This window comes from Megalobrama amblycephala, linkage group LG17, assembly GCF_018812025.1.
Source record: "Megalobrama amblycephala isolate DHTTF-2021 linkage group LG17, ASM1881202v1, whole genome shotgun sequence".
Classification (NCBI taxonomy): domain Eukaryota; kingdom Metazoa; phylum Chordata; class Actinopteri; order Cypriniformes; family Xenocyprididae; genus Megalobrama; species Megalobrama amblycephala.
The window spans coordinates 8,254,097-8,273,761 of NC_063060.1; the positions used below are offsets into that span (position 1 = coordinate 8,254,097).

The 19,665-nt window shown below is 37.2% G+C and overlaps 2 protein-coding genes across 2 annotated transcripts; one reads left to right on the plus strand and one right to left on the minus strand.

The window, feature by feature from the left end:
- Nucleotides 1–281: 281 nt before the first annotated feature.
- LOC125251189 lies at nt 282–3,338 on the minus strand. Its single transcript, XM_048164154.1, has 3 exons — nt 3,114–3,338; nt 2,792–2,959; nt 282–2,459 (listed from the first exon to the last, which is right to left on the minus strand). Exon 3 carries the CDS (start codon nt 2,449–2,451, stop codon nt 628–630), a length of 1,824 nt encoding a protein of 607 aa, XP_048020111.1. The 5' UTR covers nt 2,452–2,459; nt 2,792–2,959; nt 3,114–3,338; the 3' UTR covers nt 282–627.
- On the plus strand, nt 3,183–19,040 carry LOC125251187 (calpain-10-like). The gene is given in 14 exon segments (XM_048164150.1): nt 3,183–3,239; nt 3,762–3,915; nt 5,422–5,553; nt 8,196–8,392; nt 8,501–8,727; nt 9,809–9,950; nt 11,493–11,503; nt 11,506–11,658; nt 11,811–12,043; nt 12,123–12,322; nt 12,942–13,188; nt 13,388–13,584; nt 16,749–16,794; nt 17,916–19,040. Coding segments are annotated over 14 exon segments (2,001 nt in total). The 5' UTR covers nt 3,183–3,204; the 3' UTR covers nt 17,943–19,040.
- The last annotated feature ends 625 nt before the right edge of the window (nt 19,041–19,665 follow it).

Below are 19,665 nucleotides of genomic sequence, written 5' to 3' on the forward strand. Positions count from 1 at the left end.
CACATTTATGACCATCAGAGAGGCAAAATACTGTAATGATGCTAAATACAAAAATAATTTCAAAGTCATTTGTTTGATGAACAAATATTGCAATTAATAAACTGTATAAATGTATCCCCTTTATAGCATGTGGAACAATGGAATTTACAAAATCATTTAAAACCAACATATAAAACCACTGCTTGAGAAAATACAGTTATTCACCTTTGGATTTTTACTTTTGTCTAGTGGAATATCAAAACAAGGACACAGACTCAACTCATTTTCATTTGAGATGCATTTTAATAAGCTGTATAAAACAAGCAAAGAAAGGCTATGTCACATTATTGTTCAATAAAATTTAATATTTTATAATAATGTAAATGGCAAGATTACTGTTAACATTTTACATCATTTAGAATAATTATTTTGTTAATAACAAATTAAGATACAGTATATTAGAGAGATCTGTGATTAACAGTGTAATGTTAGAATAATGTAATAATTGTCATTCTTATCAGGACACAGACAGCAGATTGTTAAAAATCATAACATATAAGATTGGATGAGCTCAGACTGTTAGAACGATATTATCCTGCTTTAAAGCTTTTATGGTTTGTCATAATCTGATTTATTAATAGTGAGTTTTTATCCACTCTTCCAGGGCTCAGTTTCCACTAATTTTTTATCATAGCTCTTGTCCATCAGGAAACGGATCTGTACTCCGGGTGCAATAGCCAATTCAGACTTGAACTGATAAACATCAAAATTTTTGGTACTATCCCCCATCTTTTCAAAATTCACAGCATATTGATATGTGCTGTAATATTTATGTGCTTCTTGTGAACTAGTGTAAAACCCCACCCATGAGTAGTAGAAGGTAGTTTTCCAGTCTGTGAAGGACTTCTTGATATAAAGCCGAGCACAGGCTTTACCATCTTTGGTGAAGAGCTGCAGACCAGCATCATTCTGTATTTTAATAGGGAGGACATTGTTAGCATCATAGAACTCTGGTTCATAAAAGAATTCTGGATAAGACCAGGTTGATGAGGGTTTAGGCTGAAGATTCCCTTTGTCACAAACTGATGTCACTTTTTCATCCCTCTCCCAGGGCGTAGTTCGTGCTAAAACTTTGTTATATTTTTTGTCCAGCAGGAAGCGGATTTGAACGCCAGGAGCCATAGCCAAACTGGAATCGTACTGGTAAATATCATAATTCTTTATGGTAGTGTTGTCAATCATTGCAAAATTTACAGCATATTGATATGTGTCATAGCCATCATTTTTATCTTGTGAATTTTTGTAGAACCCAACCCATGAGTAGGAAAGAACATTCTTCCAGTCACTGAAGGTTTTTTTGATGTAGAGTCGAGCACAGGCTTTGCCATGTTTAGCATAGAGTTGCAGGCTAGCATCAAACCCTTTTATTCTAATGGGGATCACTTTGTTAGCTCCATCAAACTCTGGTCCATACCAAAAGTATGGTTCGGTAAAATAATAATTCGAACGTGATGTGTACAGTCGCAGTCGGGGTTGGAGACCATCATTCAGGGAGACAGAAGTATCTAAAGCCCCAGATGATTCATGAATTAGAAAAGATGTTTTCCTGACCTGTGTAGGTTCTTGATTAGGATCACTGGAATAAGTGTTTTGGCAAATATCAATGTATACATACTTATGGTTTTTCATTATGTCAGCAGGTACATTCTCCCATATAAGTTTCGAGTAACCTTGTGTAGTTGTTTTAATCTGTAGTTTAATTTCCTCATATGCATTGCACTGGGGATAGGGTGAGCGTTTCTTTCGACGGTTGTTCGGGTTTTTACAGGTGTTGCTGCTATACCCTGTCGCTGTCAAAAACTGACTGCATCTTTCTTCTTCTGTATAATCATCTTCATCATCATGGTTTGAGGTGCTGGAAATAACATAATTATTGCAAGGATAAGTTTGTCTGATCTGCAAGATCAGTGCAGGATCGATCTCATAAGTCTCCAAAGAATTAAAGTCATTCCTGTTTCGGTTATGTGCTGTAACAAACACCCTGGATGTCCTGTATGAACTGTTTTCTTCCAAAGAGATCATAAGCCTGTCCATGTTTCTTTCTGGTAAATTGTTGTTTCTGTAAAACCTCCGCACATACTCCGGCAATGCATTAGCATGACGATAATTTAGATTACCAACAGAATAGTAACTCTGCCTGGAGCTCAATGAGGGAAGAATGACCTCTCTATTTCGAAACAAATGAAATCCATAGACGTCTTCAATAGGATTAAAATTCAAACTGAAACGATTGTTGTTTTGATCAACAACCACTCTTTGGGCAAACCAGAAAATTAATTGGAGTCCATGACGTGGACGAGGTCTTCCATAGCCACTGTTTCTCAAGTCATCAATATTGTTAAGTTTTCTCACAGAAGAGACGCTCACCAGGAAGAGGCAGAAGAGAAGGAAGCAGAGTCTCATGGCACCCATGGCAAAATCTGAATCCAAAACAAAACATTGAATATCAAACATATAAACTGTAAATACTATTTGGATCATGTCAATTTAATGATGGCAAAATGTTGTCTTTTTATGTTGAATTTTAGATTTTAATATTAACATTTTAAAAAAACTGAACGGGAAAAATGTCTGCTATTTTAATGCTTGTACTAAACAAATACAGTAATACATTTTTATTATAATATTATAAAATATTATAATATAATATTTTAGTAAATGTAATTCATAGTCATATTTTTATCTGAATGGATTTTAAACTCTTTAAAGATATTTGTAATATTCAGTAGACTTAAATTTAAACTCCTCATACCTGAGATTGAAGGTGCTCAGTAGACAAGCCTCTGCATCTTTCACATCTCTTGGACGATTATTTATACAGGAGGAGGCTGTACTTTACAGCAGGGCCAGGGTGTGTCTGCTATAGATCTGGAGCCTGTAAGACTGCCCCTCAGTTGTAGAGTTGTAGAGTTGTTTTCACCTAGTGAAAAATTTTGCTCTAATAAAGAATTCTTCTTTACTATAGAGACAACATCAATGAAGAATATCCTTGAAATACTTTTATTTACCACCAAAAGTCGTATAAGAATGCTAACATACAAAGGAACAGAAAAAAAAACAATTAAAGAAAAGACCTTCACGTAGCCCCATTTCGAATCGCTTAATGGTAGTTCTGAGGAGCTCCAGAAGGGGGCGCGATTGCTGCAGCTCCCTCCTCCGCCCCGGATGACAGCGCTGTCCACGGCGTGCGCGTCCTTCCGGTAATGGGATGAATTGCTTTGGTGCGGTGTTTATGTTTCTTTGAGTGTGTTTCAACAACCACATAGTAATGGCATGCAATTGCAAGAATGATAAAACTGGATTTAGATGCATATCTTTGCTTCGATCTGGCTGTGTCATTTATAGCCGCCAGCAGCATGTCTAACCCTTTATCAACCCAGCTGACCTGACGGTAACGTATGTCTGTATGATTTATGATTAGGCTAATGCTGACTCTGATGCTTGACATCTGAACATGTTCATCACTAAAGAAAAAAAAATCCAAATAAAGACCGTCTACACGACTGGCGCAACTGGAAAACAACTTGTCGTTTAGGACAAATTAGTTTTCAGCTATTGATTTACTGCTTTGAGTAACACATTTGCAGAAACTAGCAAAGACAGTTAGGTTATGATAATGGTCTCACTGACAGTCTTTTGATGACTTTTAGTCTTAAAAGTAAAACGCAAAGCATGCTCATGTTATCGCATGAGTGATTGTTACTGTTAGCGTTTCTTATCAGGAGTGAAGCCGGTCTGGTTGCCATGGAGACGGAGACTGAGCACCATTCACTGTTTGTGGACCCGGACTTTCCTGCTGATGACTCCTCAATCTTTAGTGACTACACCACGCCCCTCTCCAAATTGGTGGGTGATGTCACATGGCTCCGCCCACAGGTAACATACTAAAGTCATTCTTTCATTCGTTTCCGGTGAGCACACATGAAGACCTTCTTTAAGAACTGACTGTCATATAGCTTGGCGTCTATCACAATTTTAAAGACTGTGTGACATCAAAATGAATATGGGAAAAATGCGCTCAGTAAGTGAATACAAGACTACAGATTTTCACAGACTGGCTTAACAGTGTGTGTGTGTGTGTGTGTGTGTGTGTGTGTGTGTGTGTGTGTGTGATTTATGAGGACACATTTTGTATAATGACATGGGTATTACACTGGCATTACAACGTAAAGATGAAATATGAGGACATTTCATGAGTCATATTTAAAATAGCTTTAAAAATGTAAAAATGCAGAATGTTTTCTGTGATGGGAAGGTTTAGGGGTAGGGGTGGTGTAGGGGGATAGAATGTACAGTTTGTACAGTTTAAAAAACATTACGCCTATGGAATGTCCTCACTTGGATAGCAAAACAAACCTGTGTGTCTGTATCCCCCAGGTGATGCAAAAACTGATCCAATGAGATCCAGGCAGTCCAGCAAGGATTATGTCAGAGATCAAATTTGAATAAGGAATAACAAATTTATTAAGTAAAAATGTAAAATTATAGAGACAAACAAATGAATCAAGTAAATAATAGTTTATAATAAAATCCAGAGTACTGTATCTAACAGATGAAGAGTGAAGATCATAGAGAAGGAACAAACTTAAGATATTTGCTGAATAAAATGAGAGGTTGAAGAGATGAAGCAGAAGCAGAAAGTAGAAGCAGAAGGAGAGGCAAAAAGTAGAAAAGAGCATAAAGAGCAAAAAATAAAAAGCTAAACTATCAAAGACCCAGTCAGTTATATACCATAAGCATAGGAAAACTTACATTCCACTTAAACTTATGTTTTGGTCTAGTAAGAAAAGGTTAAACAGACATATCCAGTATGTCATAGTTGGTGTAACGTCATGTGTAGGTCAGGGTGACTGGTCAAATGTCAAATATAGATGAACATAGATACAGAAGGTGTTGTTTTGACACCTTTAAAAGAATATTTTAGATCTTGCATTATCGCATGTCTGCAGAGATGGAAACACATATTTTCATACAAAGGTACATCAAGTTCAAATGAGAAACTAATTCTGAAAACATCATCACTTCTGCAGTGCTTGGCAGATGTCCAGTATAACCACAAACGTGTCATAACCTGCCACATTGGAACACTTGAACAATTGAATAGAGCAAGCATACATACTCTTAAAGATAAAAGAAGATACAATGAAGAATAACCATAATTGAGTACAATGAAGAATAAATACTTGACAATATGATGAGGATTAATATGGAGTAGGAGTACATGAATATATGAAATCAAAGATAATGTTGATCAATCATAAGCCATAAATAATTAAATGATTAACATGAAATATGAATAAATGCATGAATATGAATTTTTACCATTTTGAATATGAATAAAATGCATGAATATGAATATTGACCATTTTGGTTCCACTACAGGACATCTGCAAGCAGCCTCAACTCTTCCCCAATGACCCTGTGGAGGCCCACCCAAAGCAAGGCATTCTGGGAGACTGCTGGTTGCTCTGTGCCTGCTCCATGTTACTCAAGAACCAGCATCTTCTGAACAAGGTGAACACTGTCAGGTTTAATGTGTGAGATGTTTTACCAAAATGTTTAGAAATAAAAGTACTTTTAAGAGAGTACAAGAGTCGGGTTCCGGAAAAAATCCCATTTATTTTCTCCATAGAGGAACTGATTTTTAATGATAACATATAAACCTTAAAATCCCAGTGAATTTTTTTCATTTTTTAGCTTTTAGTATGAATATGTTAGCCTTAAGGCCCCGGTATACTTCAGGCGAAGTTCTTTTTCGTTCTTTGTTTAGGAGTAAAACGAAGTTCGAAATACGTGAGCTGCGATATACTGTAAATGAACATCTGACGCCGCCCACACTGCTGAGAGCGACGGTTTGATGATTATGTAAATATGCGCCGTGCACTTTCTTCTCAGTAACAAAATAAACACAACAAAAATGAGAAAACGGCAAGCATTTTTATAGAGAGCATTTATAGAAAGCACAAATCAAAGCGTCTGATCATAACAACATTGGTGTGTTAGTACGAGCTCTGCAAATTAGCACTCCAGTCACGTCACGTTTATTTATATAGCACTTATGCTAGCAGCTTTACCGTTTCAAACATGAAAAACAATGTCAGTGCCTCATTCATCAGAAGCATAAATTCCTTTTGTACTATAAAGCAGCTACCCAGCGTGTTCATGTTTTCACCCGCGGAGATCTTACCTCAACAAACTCGAGTAATGAAATGAGTCAGAGAGAAGGGTTCCACGTGAAAAAAGGCGGAGCCTCAGCGCACACCTCCTGTTTCGTTATCGGCACGGACCAATGTTAGTACTAAGGTGTTTTGCAGCTGGAACAAACTTTTCCTGAGAGTGTGCTTTGGCAAGCCGTTATGAATTCGCAAAACAAACACAAAACAAACTTCATTTTGGCCTGATATTGTTCAAAATGACATCACATCAGTTCATTCTTCAGTATCGTTTGAAGTATATAAGGGCCTTTAAGGTTATGAATAAGCTGGTGTGTTCCAAACTTAGTCTCTCACTTCTGCAAAAATGTATAACAGATTTTCTTGACATCACCACGCACTTCTCATCAGATCTTCTGTCGAATTAAATGCTCTCTAGAATCTGAAGTCCTCCTACACTATAAACTGACGCCGAAGCTGTGGCTGAAATGGGTCATTTGTTCACACATTTAGTAATTTCTATATGGTGAATGGCTATATAGAGGTGTAAATTAGATTTTTCAGACAGTGTAAATTTGCTTTTCATTGATGTGAATGAAGTCTGTTTTTGCATTAGTGTCACATGAACCGCTGCAGCGCAAGCAGTCCGCTCCGGTCCAGAGACACGAAGGCACAGAGCGGATCATACGCGAGAGTTGGCACAGACCACAAAATGTTCGGACACAATTTAATTTCAGACAAAGCTATATATTTTAAAGAAATATGGAGGAGATTTGGAGGAGAAACGGTTAGAAATTAGAAGGAAGCCAAAGCTTTACCAAGCTCAGCGGCTCTGGCCGAGCTGTGATATAAACAAAGCGCTACTGGCATTTTTAAAAAAGAGGCGGGGCTGTTTTGATATATCTCGTCCTGTCTTCCTGTTTCAGTTGAAATTACGTTAACACATTCACTTCAGTGGGCCTTTTAAACAACCTATGTTAAATTAACAACCTATGTTAAACCTTGTTAAATTATGGTATATCAGCCTGCGTTATTTCAACTTATTTTTAAAATAATGATGTTTAAAATTGGAATTCCTCATGAAAAATACATCACACTGTGTCAAAATCAGCCACAAGTGGCGTGACGCATCAAAAGCAAATAGAATTCATTATAATCAGTAATGCTGTCTACACTGGATGCGGTGTGGCAAATTCTGATGGCCCTTTCAATTTCTGATGTACTTCAAACACTCATGCTACTTCTGACAAGGGGAACCAAGGCATTTTGTCGTGTCCAGTGTAGACACTGTGTTAACTGTGATTCTCCAATCAGACAACCACGACAAGCAAATCACACCAAAAGATCCGCTCACTCCATTGAAGCCCTGTGAATGATGTAACAGAGTCTCCTTCTGAAACTGCTTACTGTAAATTTAAAAACAATATATACTATTTTTATATATAATCAACATCTTTAAATCAACAGTTTTATATTTATCCATTTTTAATGCAATTATGTCATTCAGTTAGGAATTGGAATTAAAATAATTAAAAGTAACATTCTGCTGTTGTTATGTAAACCACAGCAGTGCTCAGTGTATTAAATCATTAACCAGATTAACGATCGATCAATCAACGGATTAAACTCGCTTATACTGTCAAAAATTAATTAAATGTCATTCAGATTTAATAATCAATTTTCTTGTCCCATAATACAGGGGAAATTGTAATATGAACTGCAGCAGTGCTAAACATCATATAATTAACAACACACAAACTATCAATGTATGAATCAAACTCACTACTACCGACAGTTTCTTTTCCATGTATGATTTTATTATGTAGGGTTTTAGTCAAATCATATAAAACAATGAAATCACTCCTGAAATTTGTCCTGTTTTGCCTGCTCCGTCCATTCGAGACGGTGACGTGAGCTCCACATTCTTCACTATTGTTTGTCACTCGCGAGATTCGCTTTTCATTTGCATAAAGTTGAAATTACTAAACTTGTGTTTGTTATCAGGTATTTCCACCGGAACAGCCTTTGTGGGATGACAGTGCTTATCATGGTGAGTTCCGGTGCCGGTTCTGGCGTAACGGACATTGGATAGAGGTACGGGTGGATGACCGGCTGCCCTGTATCAATGACACTCTCTGCTTCTCACGATGCCAGAGCCTTAGGGCATTCTGGGTAGCACTTTTGGAGAAAGCATATGCCAAGTATGTGCTGGTGCAAAGATGTCTGTGAAATATAAAATTTCATATTGATTTGATGTTTGAACTAATAATCATAATATTTGAAGCATTGTTAACTCTTCTTCATACTAGGCTACATGGTTCATATGAGCGTTTGTGGGCAGGCCAAGTGAGTGAGGCAATGGTGGACTTGAGCGGAACCATAGTGGTACGATGGAGTCTAAAAGGGGCGGAGTCACCACAACAGCCCAACGACACCCAGACTCAACACACAGCTAACGGGACGAGTTTTTCTCAACTCTCACTGGAGCTGAAGGAGCGATGTGCCATCAGCTGCTGTGTCCACAGCGCCTCCACAGGTGAGGGAGAACTTTTTTCTCACCTAATTCCCCATAATCCCAATCTCCAAGCAGAAAAAGCTGAAATTAACATTTTGAATAATATCAGTCCACAAAGACTGTACTTGCACTGTTCTTGTTCATTTATGCCAGAGGAGAACTGGCCTTCAGCCTGAGCCTGGTTTCTCCTAGAGGTTTTTTTTTTTACTCTCTCTCCACTACTGTCACCTGTAGGAGTTTTTGTTTATTGCCGCTGTAGCCTTCGGCCTGCTCAGTTTGAACTGAATTGAGCTGGATGTTTACACTAACTTTTAACTGACAGTTATTGAACTGACCTGAAACAACATTGAACTGACTTGATCTGAATAATGACACTATGTGACTTGCCGTGACAAATAAGTAACTGTTGTTTGACAGAGCCAGGCAATGTTGTTTTAGTATTATTACTGTAATATACAATTATAGTATTTTTTTAATATTTGGAATTAGATTTTATTTTTATATTTTCAGTTTCCATTTTAAAGTTAAAGTTTTAATCATTTTGTTGTCATTCTTTTTTATTCTTCTTTTTTTTAATATTTTAGATATTAAAGGCAACATATCTAATTTTAGTATTTTTTAATCTTTTAATCTTTCAGTTAATGTTTATTTTTATTTCAATTAACAAAACTGTTGTTTAATAGTTTTAGTTAATGATAACACTATTTGGGAGTGATTATAGACTTTCACAGCAATTGTTAATAGTTATGGTTAGATTTTAGAATTTCCCTAATTTATACCTTGAATTTTTTGCTGGTAACTTTACAATTCACAGAAAATCTTTCACAAAATACCACAGGAAGTATTAGAGGAAGGTGCTTCTTCCTTATGGAAGTTTCACATAGAAGTATTTTTGCTAACATACCTCAATGTTTTTAATGAGGAAAGAGGTGAGAAATATTGCAGTATTCATTTATGCAATAAAAATGGAAAAAAAATATCTGCTAGTACATTATAAGGTGTTTTATAAAGAGGTACTTTTGCCTAATTTTGCCTCTCTCAGTCAGGTATGATGTACTGTATTAGCTGTAGTAATGTGTTTGTTCTCTTCCTCTCTCTGCAGGCGTCCCAGAGCTTGGCCAGTTCCACGCCATGAGTGTGATGGAGTGGACAAATGTGACCACGACTACAGGTGAACAAGTGGAACTGATCAGGATACGAAACCCTTGGGGGAGGAAGAGCTGGGCCGGGGTCTGGAGGGAGAGGTATGGAGGGAAATACATGCTGAATGATCACATACTTGTCCATTTTTTACCTTATATTCCATATATGTATTATAAATAGATGTTTTTTTGAACAATTTATTATAATTGTAAATTTTCATATCTGTTTAGATTGATTAAATATATCTAACACAATAATAAGGGTCTTCATTGCAATTTTTTTTTTATCTATTTTACTTTTATTAGTAACTTCAGTGCTGTGTGTTGCCGGAAGTCATTCTTTTATAATGCTGAACAGTACTATTTGAGCTTTGTATGCGTTGACTTATTTGAACTTCTGCGGTTAGACTGAATGCAACTGCCAGACCTAATCAAAATTATGATGTTATTGAAGAACAAAGTGAGAATTAACAATATTTTTCCACTAAAATTTTATTCTTTAAACTCTACTTCTGTAAAATGAGTGGTTATGAATAATTATGTTTGAAATAATTATTATACCTTGATTGTCTCTAGAAACTAGAGGCTACAGTGTTTTTCTTTCAAAATTTTTGGTGGTCATTTGTTTTGTGTGGCTGGATAACATTATTCTTTTTACCATATGAATAAATATAGGAGAAAATGCTTCACAGCCTATTTGAAAGTTCCATGCGACAATCACACTCAAATGCAGTGTTGGGGGTAATGCATTACAAGTAACTTGTGATGTGATTTGATTTGTAATAAGTAACTTGTAATAAGTTACGTAATTAGATTACTTTTTCAAGTAACTAGTAAAGTAACGCATTACTTTTTCCGTTTACAACAAAATATCTGTTACTTTTTTAAATAACTAACGCAAGTTACTTTTTCACATTTATTGACTGACAGCTCTCCTGTCCCCATGTTGAGAGAAACAGAGTAAGTGCAGTGTAATTCTAGACTAAATGTGAACATGCAACATCTTACTTGCACAAAAACATTCAGTATTCCTCGAAATGAATAAAAACAGTGAAATGCAATCTCAGAATTTTACACAAACCTGTAATATTTAAATATATTAAAATACACAAATATACTTTGTTTTTAATCTCACTTTATTAATTAACCAATATCTTTGCTGCTGACCTTCAATGATACAATTTAACCATACTAATAAGAAGGAACTACTTTAGATTTAGAAATAAGAGTGTTGAACTTCCGTCTCCTGTATCCTGTTCTTCTTTAATCCAGAATGAAAGCACAACTGAAAGGTTAGTTTGAGCTGCGCCCTCTACTGTACAGGTGTAAATATGCATTTCCTTCAGCCTGAGGCTTATTCATTTCACCTTTGGTTTGAAAGGACCTTAACTTTTGCCAAAATTAGAACTTTTTTGTTATTAAAAAACAAACAAGCAAGCCCAGCCCAGGTGAGATAAAGTAAAGCAAAAGTAATGTAACACATTACTTTGAATAAAAAGTAACGCAATTAGTTACTTTATTAGGGAGTAACACAATATTGTAATGCATTACGTTTAAAAGTAACTTTCCCCAACACTGCTCAAATGTTGGCAATAATGGAAATGCAGCTTCTGTCTGAGAGGTTCTGTCTGTCTCTCTCTACAGCGGATCAGGATGGATTCTCTGGAGGCCTCCTGCGCTCAGGCTCTACGGGGCCGCACGGCAGCGGGGGAATTCTGGATGGACCTGACAGAATTCCAGCAGGAATTTGATGAGGTCACTGTGGGCTATCCCGTCAGTGATGCAGGACACCTCCAAAGCATCTACACAGGTTCTGGCTGTACATTCTTAGAGCATTTACATCACCAGACCTTTTCTGTTTTATAAATTATATATCTAGTGAATAATTTGAAAGTCTAAAAATAATAATTTTTTATATTATAAAATAATATTTTTATTAATGTGTCATTTCCCTTCATGTAGGAAGCTTTCTAATCCACAGCCACCAGATTGGAGGCCACTGGGTCAAAGGTCACTCTGCAGGCGGTTGCCGAAACAACAGCACTTTTAGCAGCAACCCTAAGTTCTGGTTGAAAGTGTGCGAGAGAGGAGAAGTGTTGCTGTCTTTGCTTCAGTACGGATGCCCTGAACGACCAGCAGAGGGCGGCACTCAGCAGCATCCACACCTCCAGGCCATTGCACTACATGTGTGGAAGGTTAGAGAGTCACAAAACAATCATTTTTGAGTGATATTACATATTACACTATGTCATATGTTGTATTTAATATATTTAGGTGGATAAGAAACACTTTAACTTGGTACGGACACTGAACAAGCCTCCAATTGTGTCACACACGCATGCGTATGATCGGGAAGTGGTTGTAGACACTCACCTGAATCCTGGTTTTTACCTGCTGGTGCCAAGTACATTCCTGAAGGGAGTAGAGGGCCGCTTCCTCTTGAGAATTCATTCTTCCTGCTCTACCTCTCTCAGGTCATTGCACAAAGACATACTTACTGTACTGAACCTCTTGTACAGTTCAAAAATTTGGGGTCAGTAAGATTTTTTTAATGTTTTTAAAAGAAGTCTCTTATGGTCTCTGAGGTTGCATTTTTTTTAATCAGAAATAATATTTTAATATATTTTAAAATGTAATTTATTCCTGTGATGGTAAAGCTGAATTTTCAGCATCATTACTCGTCTTCAGTGTCACATGATCCTTCAGAAATCATTCTAATATGCTGATTTGGTGCTTAAGAAACTTCTTATTATCAATGTTGAAAACAGTTGTGCTGCATAATAGTTTTGTGGAAACCATGATTTTTGTTCATGAATTTTTTAATAGAACATTCAAAAGAGCAGCATTTATTTAAAATAGAAATCTATTGTAACAATATAAATACTGTCATTTTTAATGCATTCTTGCTAAATAAAAAATTTAATTTCTTTAGAAAAATCTTGCTGACCCCAAACTTTTTAACGGTACTGTATAAATATACTGTATAATAATGACACCAATTATTAGTGGCCATATCAAACTTCATCTAGATATGCGATATGATGCAATAAAACCATCTTATTGGCCTAAAATGTCTGCTTTTTTTCTCTCCAGTGTGATGAAATCAACTCCTCCTCCTCTTCAGCACGGTTCAGAGGGTGAGTGGGAAACCATCAGCTCTCATGGCTCTTGGTCCGTTGGTTCTACTGCTGGAGGAAGTCGCAACTTCGCCACACATGGACACAACCCCCGTATACCCCTTACTGTGACCTATGACCCTGGAGGTAACAACATAAGGGTCATTCTATGCCAAAACAGGCCAGAAAATGCCCTCCATGCCATCGGCTTTCATATTTATAAGGTCAGTAATTATTCATTTCTAATAATTTTTGAGGCATTTATAATATGACTAAACTGCTAAAAAGCTGAGTTGTGTTTATTGTGCTAAAAGTGTTCAGTTTTAATCATAATTGTTCTAGTATTAGTTTGGTGAAGGTGTCTAACATTCAATATTGATTATGTTTTGGTATGCCTTCATGATATTTTAATGTGTCCACCAGGTACCTGACAGTGGTTCTGGCTTCCTGTTAACCCCTGGTTCCATGTGTCCTGTGGTTAGTTGTGTACCTCATGCCCACTCCCAGGAGGTCAGTGTGTTTTGCCATCTACAGCGGGGCGAGTATGTCGTAATTCCCTCTACCTACCAGCCGGAACTCAACGCTCACTTCACTCTTACTCTTCTTCGTAGGATACATCGGTAAGCACTCTGCCTACACTCTGTAGTACGGAGCCTCTAAACAGACATGGTAATGAAAAAAATATTAGATGGGTGGAAAAACGCAAACGCAAAAAGAACACAAAAGCATTGAAAACACAAAGCAAGAGCGGATGTCTCTTTATCATAGCTGAAGCAAAGCCAAATAAAGCTTAACAGAAAAAATAAAGTGAAGATGAAGAACGAACGACAAGGAAGAACAAAAAATGAACATACAGTACACAAATATATATACAAGCAAGATTTGTTTGTTAGTCACCAGCAGCACAGATGACACTAAAAACTGCCCTGTTACTATTGCTGGCATTACAACAACAGCATATCTTGGTTCTGTGAAACAGCAAAACCAATATTACTCATGTATGGAGCAGAAAATACACAACCTCTGTGTCCATTTTCAGGCCTTGCTGCTGAGGTCTCTTCAATGCTGGAAATCTTTTCTAATATTGACAGTCCTAAAGCTCTTTCCTGATCATAACCCTTCTTTTTCCAGTGATATTCATCTCACCTTTTCTCTTTTGTAATGCCTATCAACCTTCTCTTTTCTTGCTCGCTGCTGATTGGCTACAAGTTGTGGTGTTCTGTCCAGTCCACTCTCAACAGCATTTCTCAGAAATCACTTGTTGCACCTTTAAAGGGCTTCTTACTACACAAGATTCCTATTATATACGAAACCTGGAAATGTTAGGGAGTTTTAAGTTTTTGATTAAAGGGCATATTGCAGGTTAGAGCTTTAGTGATTCAATGTGTAGAAAAATAATGTATGAAATAGATTTTCTTGAAAAAACACGCATAAATACGCTACATAGGCTTCTAGAGTCGTTTTTTGTGAGAGAATTTTACTTCCGCATCTGAAAAATGCCAAATCGGACGTGACGTCACTGAAGGGAACGCGATCAATATAAACTATAGGAAAACAATGGATCGCAATGACAGTTCGGATGCTGAGGAAATTGTAAATGCTTATTTATACTCGTATAACTAATCACAGCCATACAATTAGCCTGCTATGTGATCAAGAGAGCTAGCCTGGTAATACCAGACTCTGCTACTTCACTTTGCTTCGTAGACAGAGTCTGGAATGGCATAATAGAGAAGTGTTTTCTCTCTCGCTAGGTCGCGCTTGTCTGAAGTTTAAAATCATTGGTTACCCGTAAGCCAATCAGATACGTTTAGTTATGACGTATGTTATGCCGCATCGAAGCACAGACATCATGCATCGAACTCAAATCTATGATTGAACTTCCACTGTAAACCTGTTGTAAACACATGATGATGCGAGCGAAATACCGGAGTGAATGTTTATCAAACACTCTTCTTGTTCTGGCTTCAGTTTGAAAAAGAGTTGAATGTTCTCCATAACAGAGCGAATTGCATCCCGTGTCTCGTTTCCCATTTCCGCGGTCGTTTCGGTTTTCGATTTCTCTAACCTACAATGTAAAACTCGGCGCTTAGCACTACGTCACGGCTCTCAGCCCGCCCTCTGTTCGTTGATTGGCCCGGCTGTTTCCAGACCGGTGGGAAACAGAAAGCTCTGACGCTGTATCAGACTGAGTACAGAAGCGAAATGAAATTGAGCGGAAGTAGGAAGTCTGACGTAGTCAGGCTACAAGAGAGCAGCGACAGGCCAGAATTAGACAGAATAACGGTCAAAAGAGACAAATTGAGCTGTTGTGTGAGGAGAAGCAGTGGAGAACAGGACCGAGATCGGTGTTAGCTTATAGATATAACGTTAACGACATGTGCTCAGATCACAATATTGTACAGATTATTATCATGAATCAGGCAATAGCAAAGCTATTGGTCATCTAGGAGTAGGCCTAACTGATTACTAATAACAGAAACGAATAAACTTTGATCAAGCGTAGCTATGTCACACGCGTTAATATCCGTCCACACATATAGCCGTTTCTCATCATCACGACTGATTTGGTAGTTAGCAAATGTAATAATCAAACACAAAACTTAAAATGTGCACCGTAAGTCTTCATCGAGCTGCATCTCTGACGGATCCGTGGTCATATCTCCCGCCGGCGGCCAAACATATAGTGTTATAACTTACTGTATGTATTTCATGTTATCCTTTATTCATTAATTCTGTGTTATGAGTTTATTCCGTGCCCATTCACTGGTTGTGTGAGGATGTATATGACGCCGTGATTATGTAGTTGTGTGAACTTGAATGTATATATAAGTTTACATGGCATGCATGAAATTGGAGTTTTTACATTACCAGCACATCATTCAAAACTGTTTTGTGTGAGTGTGAGACTGTATGCATGTGTACATAATTTGTATTCATCAGTGTTGAAATTGATTCAAGTAAAAACGGTGAAGAAGCATAGCGTGTGTAAGTTTATTCATTTCATATAATCATTTACAGTAGTATTACAATGTTGAACTCCATCATATCGCCAGGATCATAATCCTCCAGTCTAAAATGAACGCGTTTTTCGACGCAGATGCAGAAGTGAAGTCCCGTCTCTTCACCTGCACAAAACGAACCCCGGCACAGAAGATAGCAGCGTAGTTTTTCTTGTTAGTAAACCTCTGTACTCGATGTCCTGACAGGCTGAAGTTTGTGCAACCTCCACAAACACAATAATTTACCATTACGATGATAAATAGAATACAAAAACTACCGAAAACACACTGATTCACGGCCGCTGTTGCTAAATACCAATATATTCTGCACTGAATCAACACAGAGCTCTGCGAACATCTCCCTGTAGTGACGTAAAATGACGCGACGCTGAAAAAAAAGCGGTTTTTACAGAGACCGTCACTTTATCTACTAAATGAATGCCCTTATGTCTCGCAAAACATTTTAAACCCTGCAGTACCTTTTTATATGGTATTTTTGTACAAGGTTATATATTCATCTCGAAAAAAATGTTAAACCTGCAATATGCACTTTAAGGTCATGGATGTTAATAAAATCTTGTGTATATATAGCCATTCTTCAATAAATGATGTTAACTTGCTGTAATTAGAATTTAAAAAGACCAATGCTGAACAATGACAAATTAAAAACAAAAAACGGGTACAATATTTTTTCATGTTAAGAAATTTTTGCTGCTTGACATTGCTGGATGTGAATCTTTGGCTCTGATTGAGTAAAGTGCTAATGTTGTCAACCTCCTCAGGAAAGCAATGCAGAGTCAAGAGCTTCTGGGCCATGCCGTGCAGGAGGTAACAATCTTTCTCATCAATCTCATTTTCAGTTCACATTCAAGCCATGAGCTTTTAGCTACTAGGGCTAGTGCAGCTTTAAATAAAATTAGACTCTAAATAAGAAACTAAAACTGCTAGTAGGTGGCGGTAAATGTCTTAATGGTTAAGTCGTTCATTCATTCATTTGATTCATTCAAACGGCTGATTCATTCAGGAGTGAAATAAATGGTTCTTTTTAGGCTTGTTGGATTTGAAGCAGTGCTACACAGACTGATCAGTGTATGACATCGAAGTACCGCGAGAGCGATTAGAGAGCAGATGGCTCTGTTTGCTTTTGAATCGCTCTGGCTGTACTTTGATGTCATACACTGATCGGTCTGTGTAGCGCGGCTTCAAGTACAAGTCTTTTATGAATGGTCCGCTGAATTATTGGTTTCACGGATTCAGAAATGAAAAACACTGCTGTGCATTGCACAGAGATGAACAGTTCTGCTTTTTCTTTATATTTTTATTGGCAAAATTGAACAAAATACACAATAAAATAACACAATATTAACTTCTTATTTACTGAACTGTTGTATAAAATCAGCATTGCATTTGTACTTTTTTATATTGGCTATGGGACAAAAACAGCACTCGTGTAATAGTGCACTCGCTACTATTGTGTTATATTGCTTAACACGTATGATCTAAATATGAGACGACAACTTTTTGCCCCCATATCTTGAATTTTAGTTACATTCTAACTATATTCTATTGGCTTCATCGCACAGTGAGTTGTTGCCCTGCTTCATATTCGCCATCAATCAACTGTATGAAATGTCAGATTAACTACATAGGTCTGGGGCGGGGCAAGTGCGTTAAATGCTTTAAAAATTTAAATGCATTATTTTTTACCATAATTAATTAATCAATCTAATTAACGCATTAAATCGACAGCATTAATTTATGTTTATATGTTTTTTCCCCCAGCCTGCTAAATAACTACTTATTTGCTTATCTGTTTGTACCATTTCTGTAATTGACAGTTCTGTATTTTGTTGTACTTCCACTGCTCTCCACTGTAAGTAGTTTCATGGCAGCTAATGTACCATTAGTTTTGTAACATCTCTCTTCTTTCTTTCCCTTTCCTCTCACAGGTCTCCTGTATCTCTGTGATGAGATGATAGTCTGGGGAAATGGATCAGATGCTCATGTTGAGATGAAAGCACATGAGAGGGTGTGTAGCATGTAGCCTGAGCATAGTCTTGTCCACTGGGAGCCGTTGGTGCAAATCACTCACCACAAACATCTCCCAAAAACCATCAGCAGTGGATATATCATGGTATATAACTTGTAGGGATTTGTCACACTGGTCGACTATTCTTCCAATAACCACTCCCTTAGAAACATGCCAGATCTGGGTCATGTGAATCTGAAACCAGCCTAATTATACAGGATTAGTGGACTAGTGGTTCAGGCAACTCTGTCGCAAAGTAACTTGGCACATTAATATAGCATTCACTGATGTGTGATTTTACTCAGAATATTGTGTTGTATTGATACATTTTATAAGATTATTATAAAAAACTTTTGTTTTAACTGTAATGTACTATAACTATGTATTGATGTCAGATTTATTTATTATGAATGATCACAGATTTATGATTAATGATCTTTTCTTTTGTTTTTTGTCCAAGCTGCAAAGCAAAGATGAAAATAATCAAATGAAAAGTACCTTTTATTTTTAAGTATTTTGTTTACTAGATTATCTAAAAACAGACATTACCATGTGGTTATTTACTTTGTTGAATTTCCAGCTAAAATTTGTACTACTTTATATTTAAGGTTACTGTGATAGATAGACCAGAAAGAGAGAAATGCAAAACAGAATCAGATTGTTAGAAAAAAAAGGATGCAGAGGATGAATAAATATGGGGGTGTTATTGGCAAAAGAAGGGTAGACACTGATTGAATAAAGAGTCCACGGCTCTTCTGAAGCTCCAGCTCTCTCTGAAGTGTGCTGCAGAGTTGGAGCGCCTCACGCAGGCACTGCCCCGTCGGCCTCCATGAGCGCTAATTGTTTGTGTGTGTGAGGATCCGCAGGCCTGTTAGTGCCGCGCTAGTGATGAACTTGCCGCCCTGGTCCAGCCCTTGGAGCCGCCACACAATGACTCGTTATATGAAGCAGATATACTGTTGTGTGTGTGTGTGACCCTTTCCTCCTCCTGTGCGTGTCTGTTATGTGTGTAGCAATATTCATTAAATTATTTTGAATTTAAATACTTGAATCTTACTTTATTTGTCATTCCTAAAACAAATAGGATTATTTACATGCATATAAATGAGAAGTCTATATACAACTTTCTTGTATAAACTATTCATACTTTATGTAAACAGTAATTTTATGTAATTTTATCATCTGTTCCCCAAAGACTTTGCTTACACAACATTACATGGCATTACTTGGCCTTATAAACAAAAAAGATGTTACTTTTTTTAATATGTATTGTCATTGTGGGGGAAATGCAAAATACTTCATTTAATAAATCATGGATAACCTTTAGCCTTTTTTTTTACATTATCTATTTACCAAAATGTTTATTAGATTAGGATAAGTTCCACTCTGCAACAAAATACAGATATTCACTAAGTGTACAGCGTGCGCGTCACCTACCACGGTGTTATGCGCGCGCCCGCCACCACCACTAGTGCGCGCCGCCGTTGCTGCGGAATTGACGGGGCTGCCGTCGGCGCGAGAGCGGATATAGACACTCACCTAGAAAATAATGAACAACAAATTTGACGCGTGAGTAATAAAAACAACGCAGCACGTTAGTGGGGTTTAGCCGTGCGTGAATGCAAACGCATGCGTTTCAAGTATCTCTTTAACACGGAGAGAGAGAGAGA

What these genes read in the sequence shown, in the direction of transcription:
- LOC125251189 (XM_048164154.1), bottom strand. Translation starts at nt 2,451, where the DNA reads ATGGGTGCCATGAGACTCTGCTTCCTTCTCTTCTGCCTCTTCCTGGTG.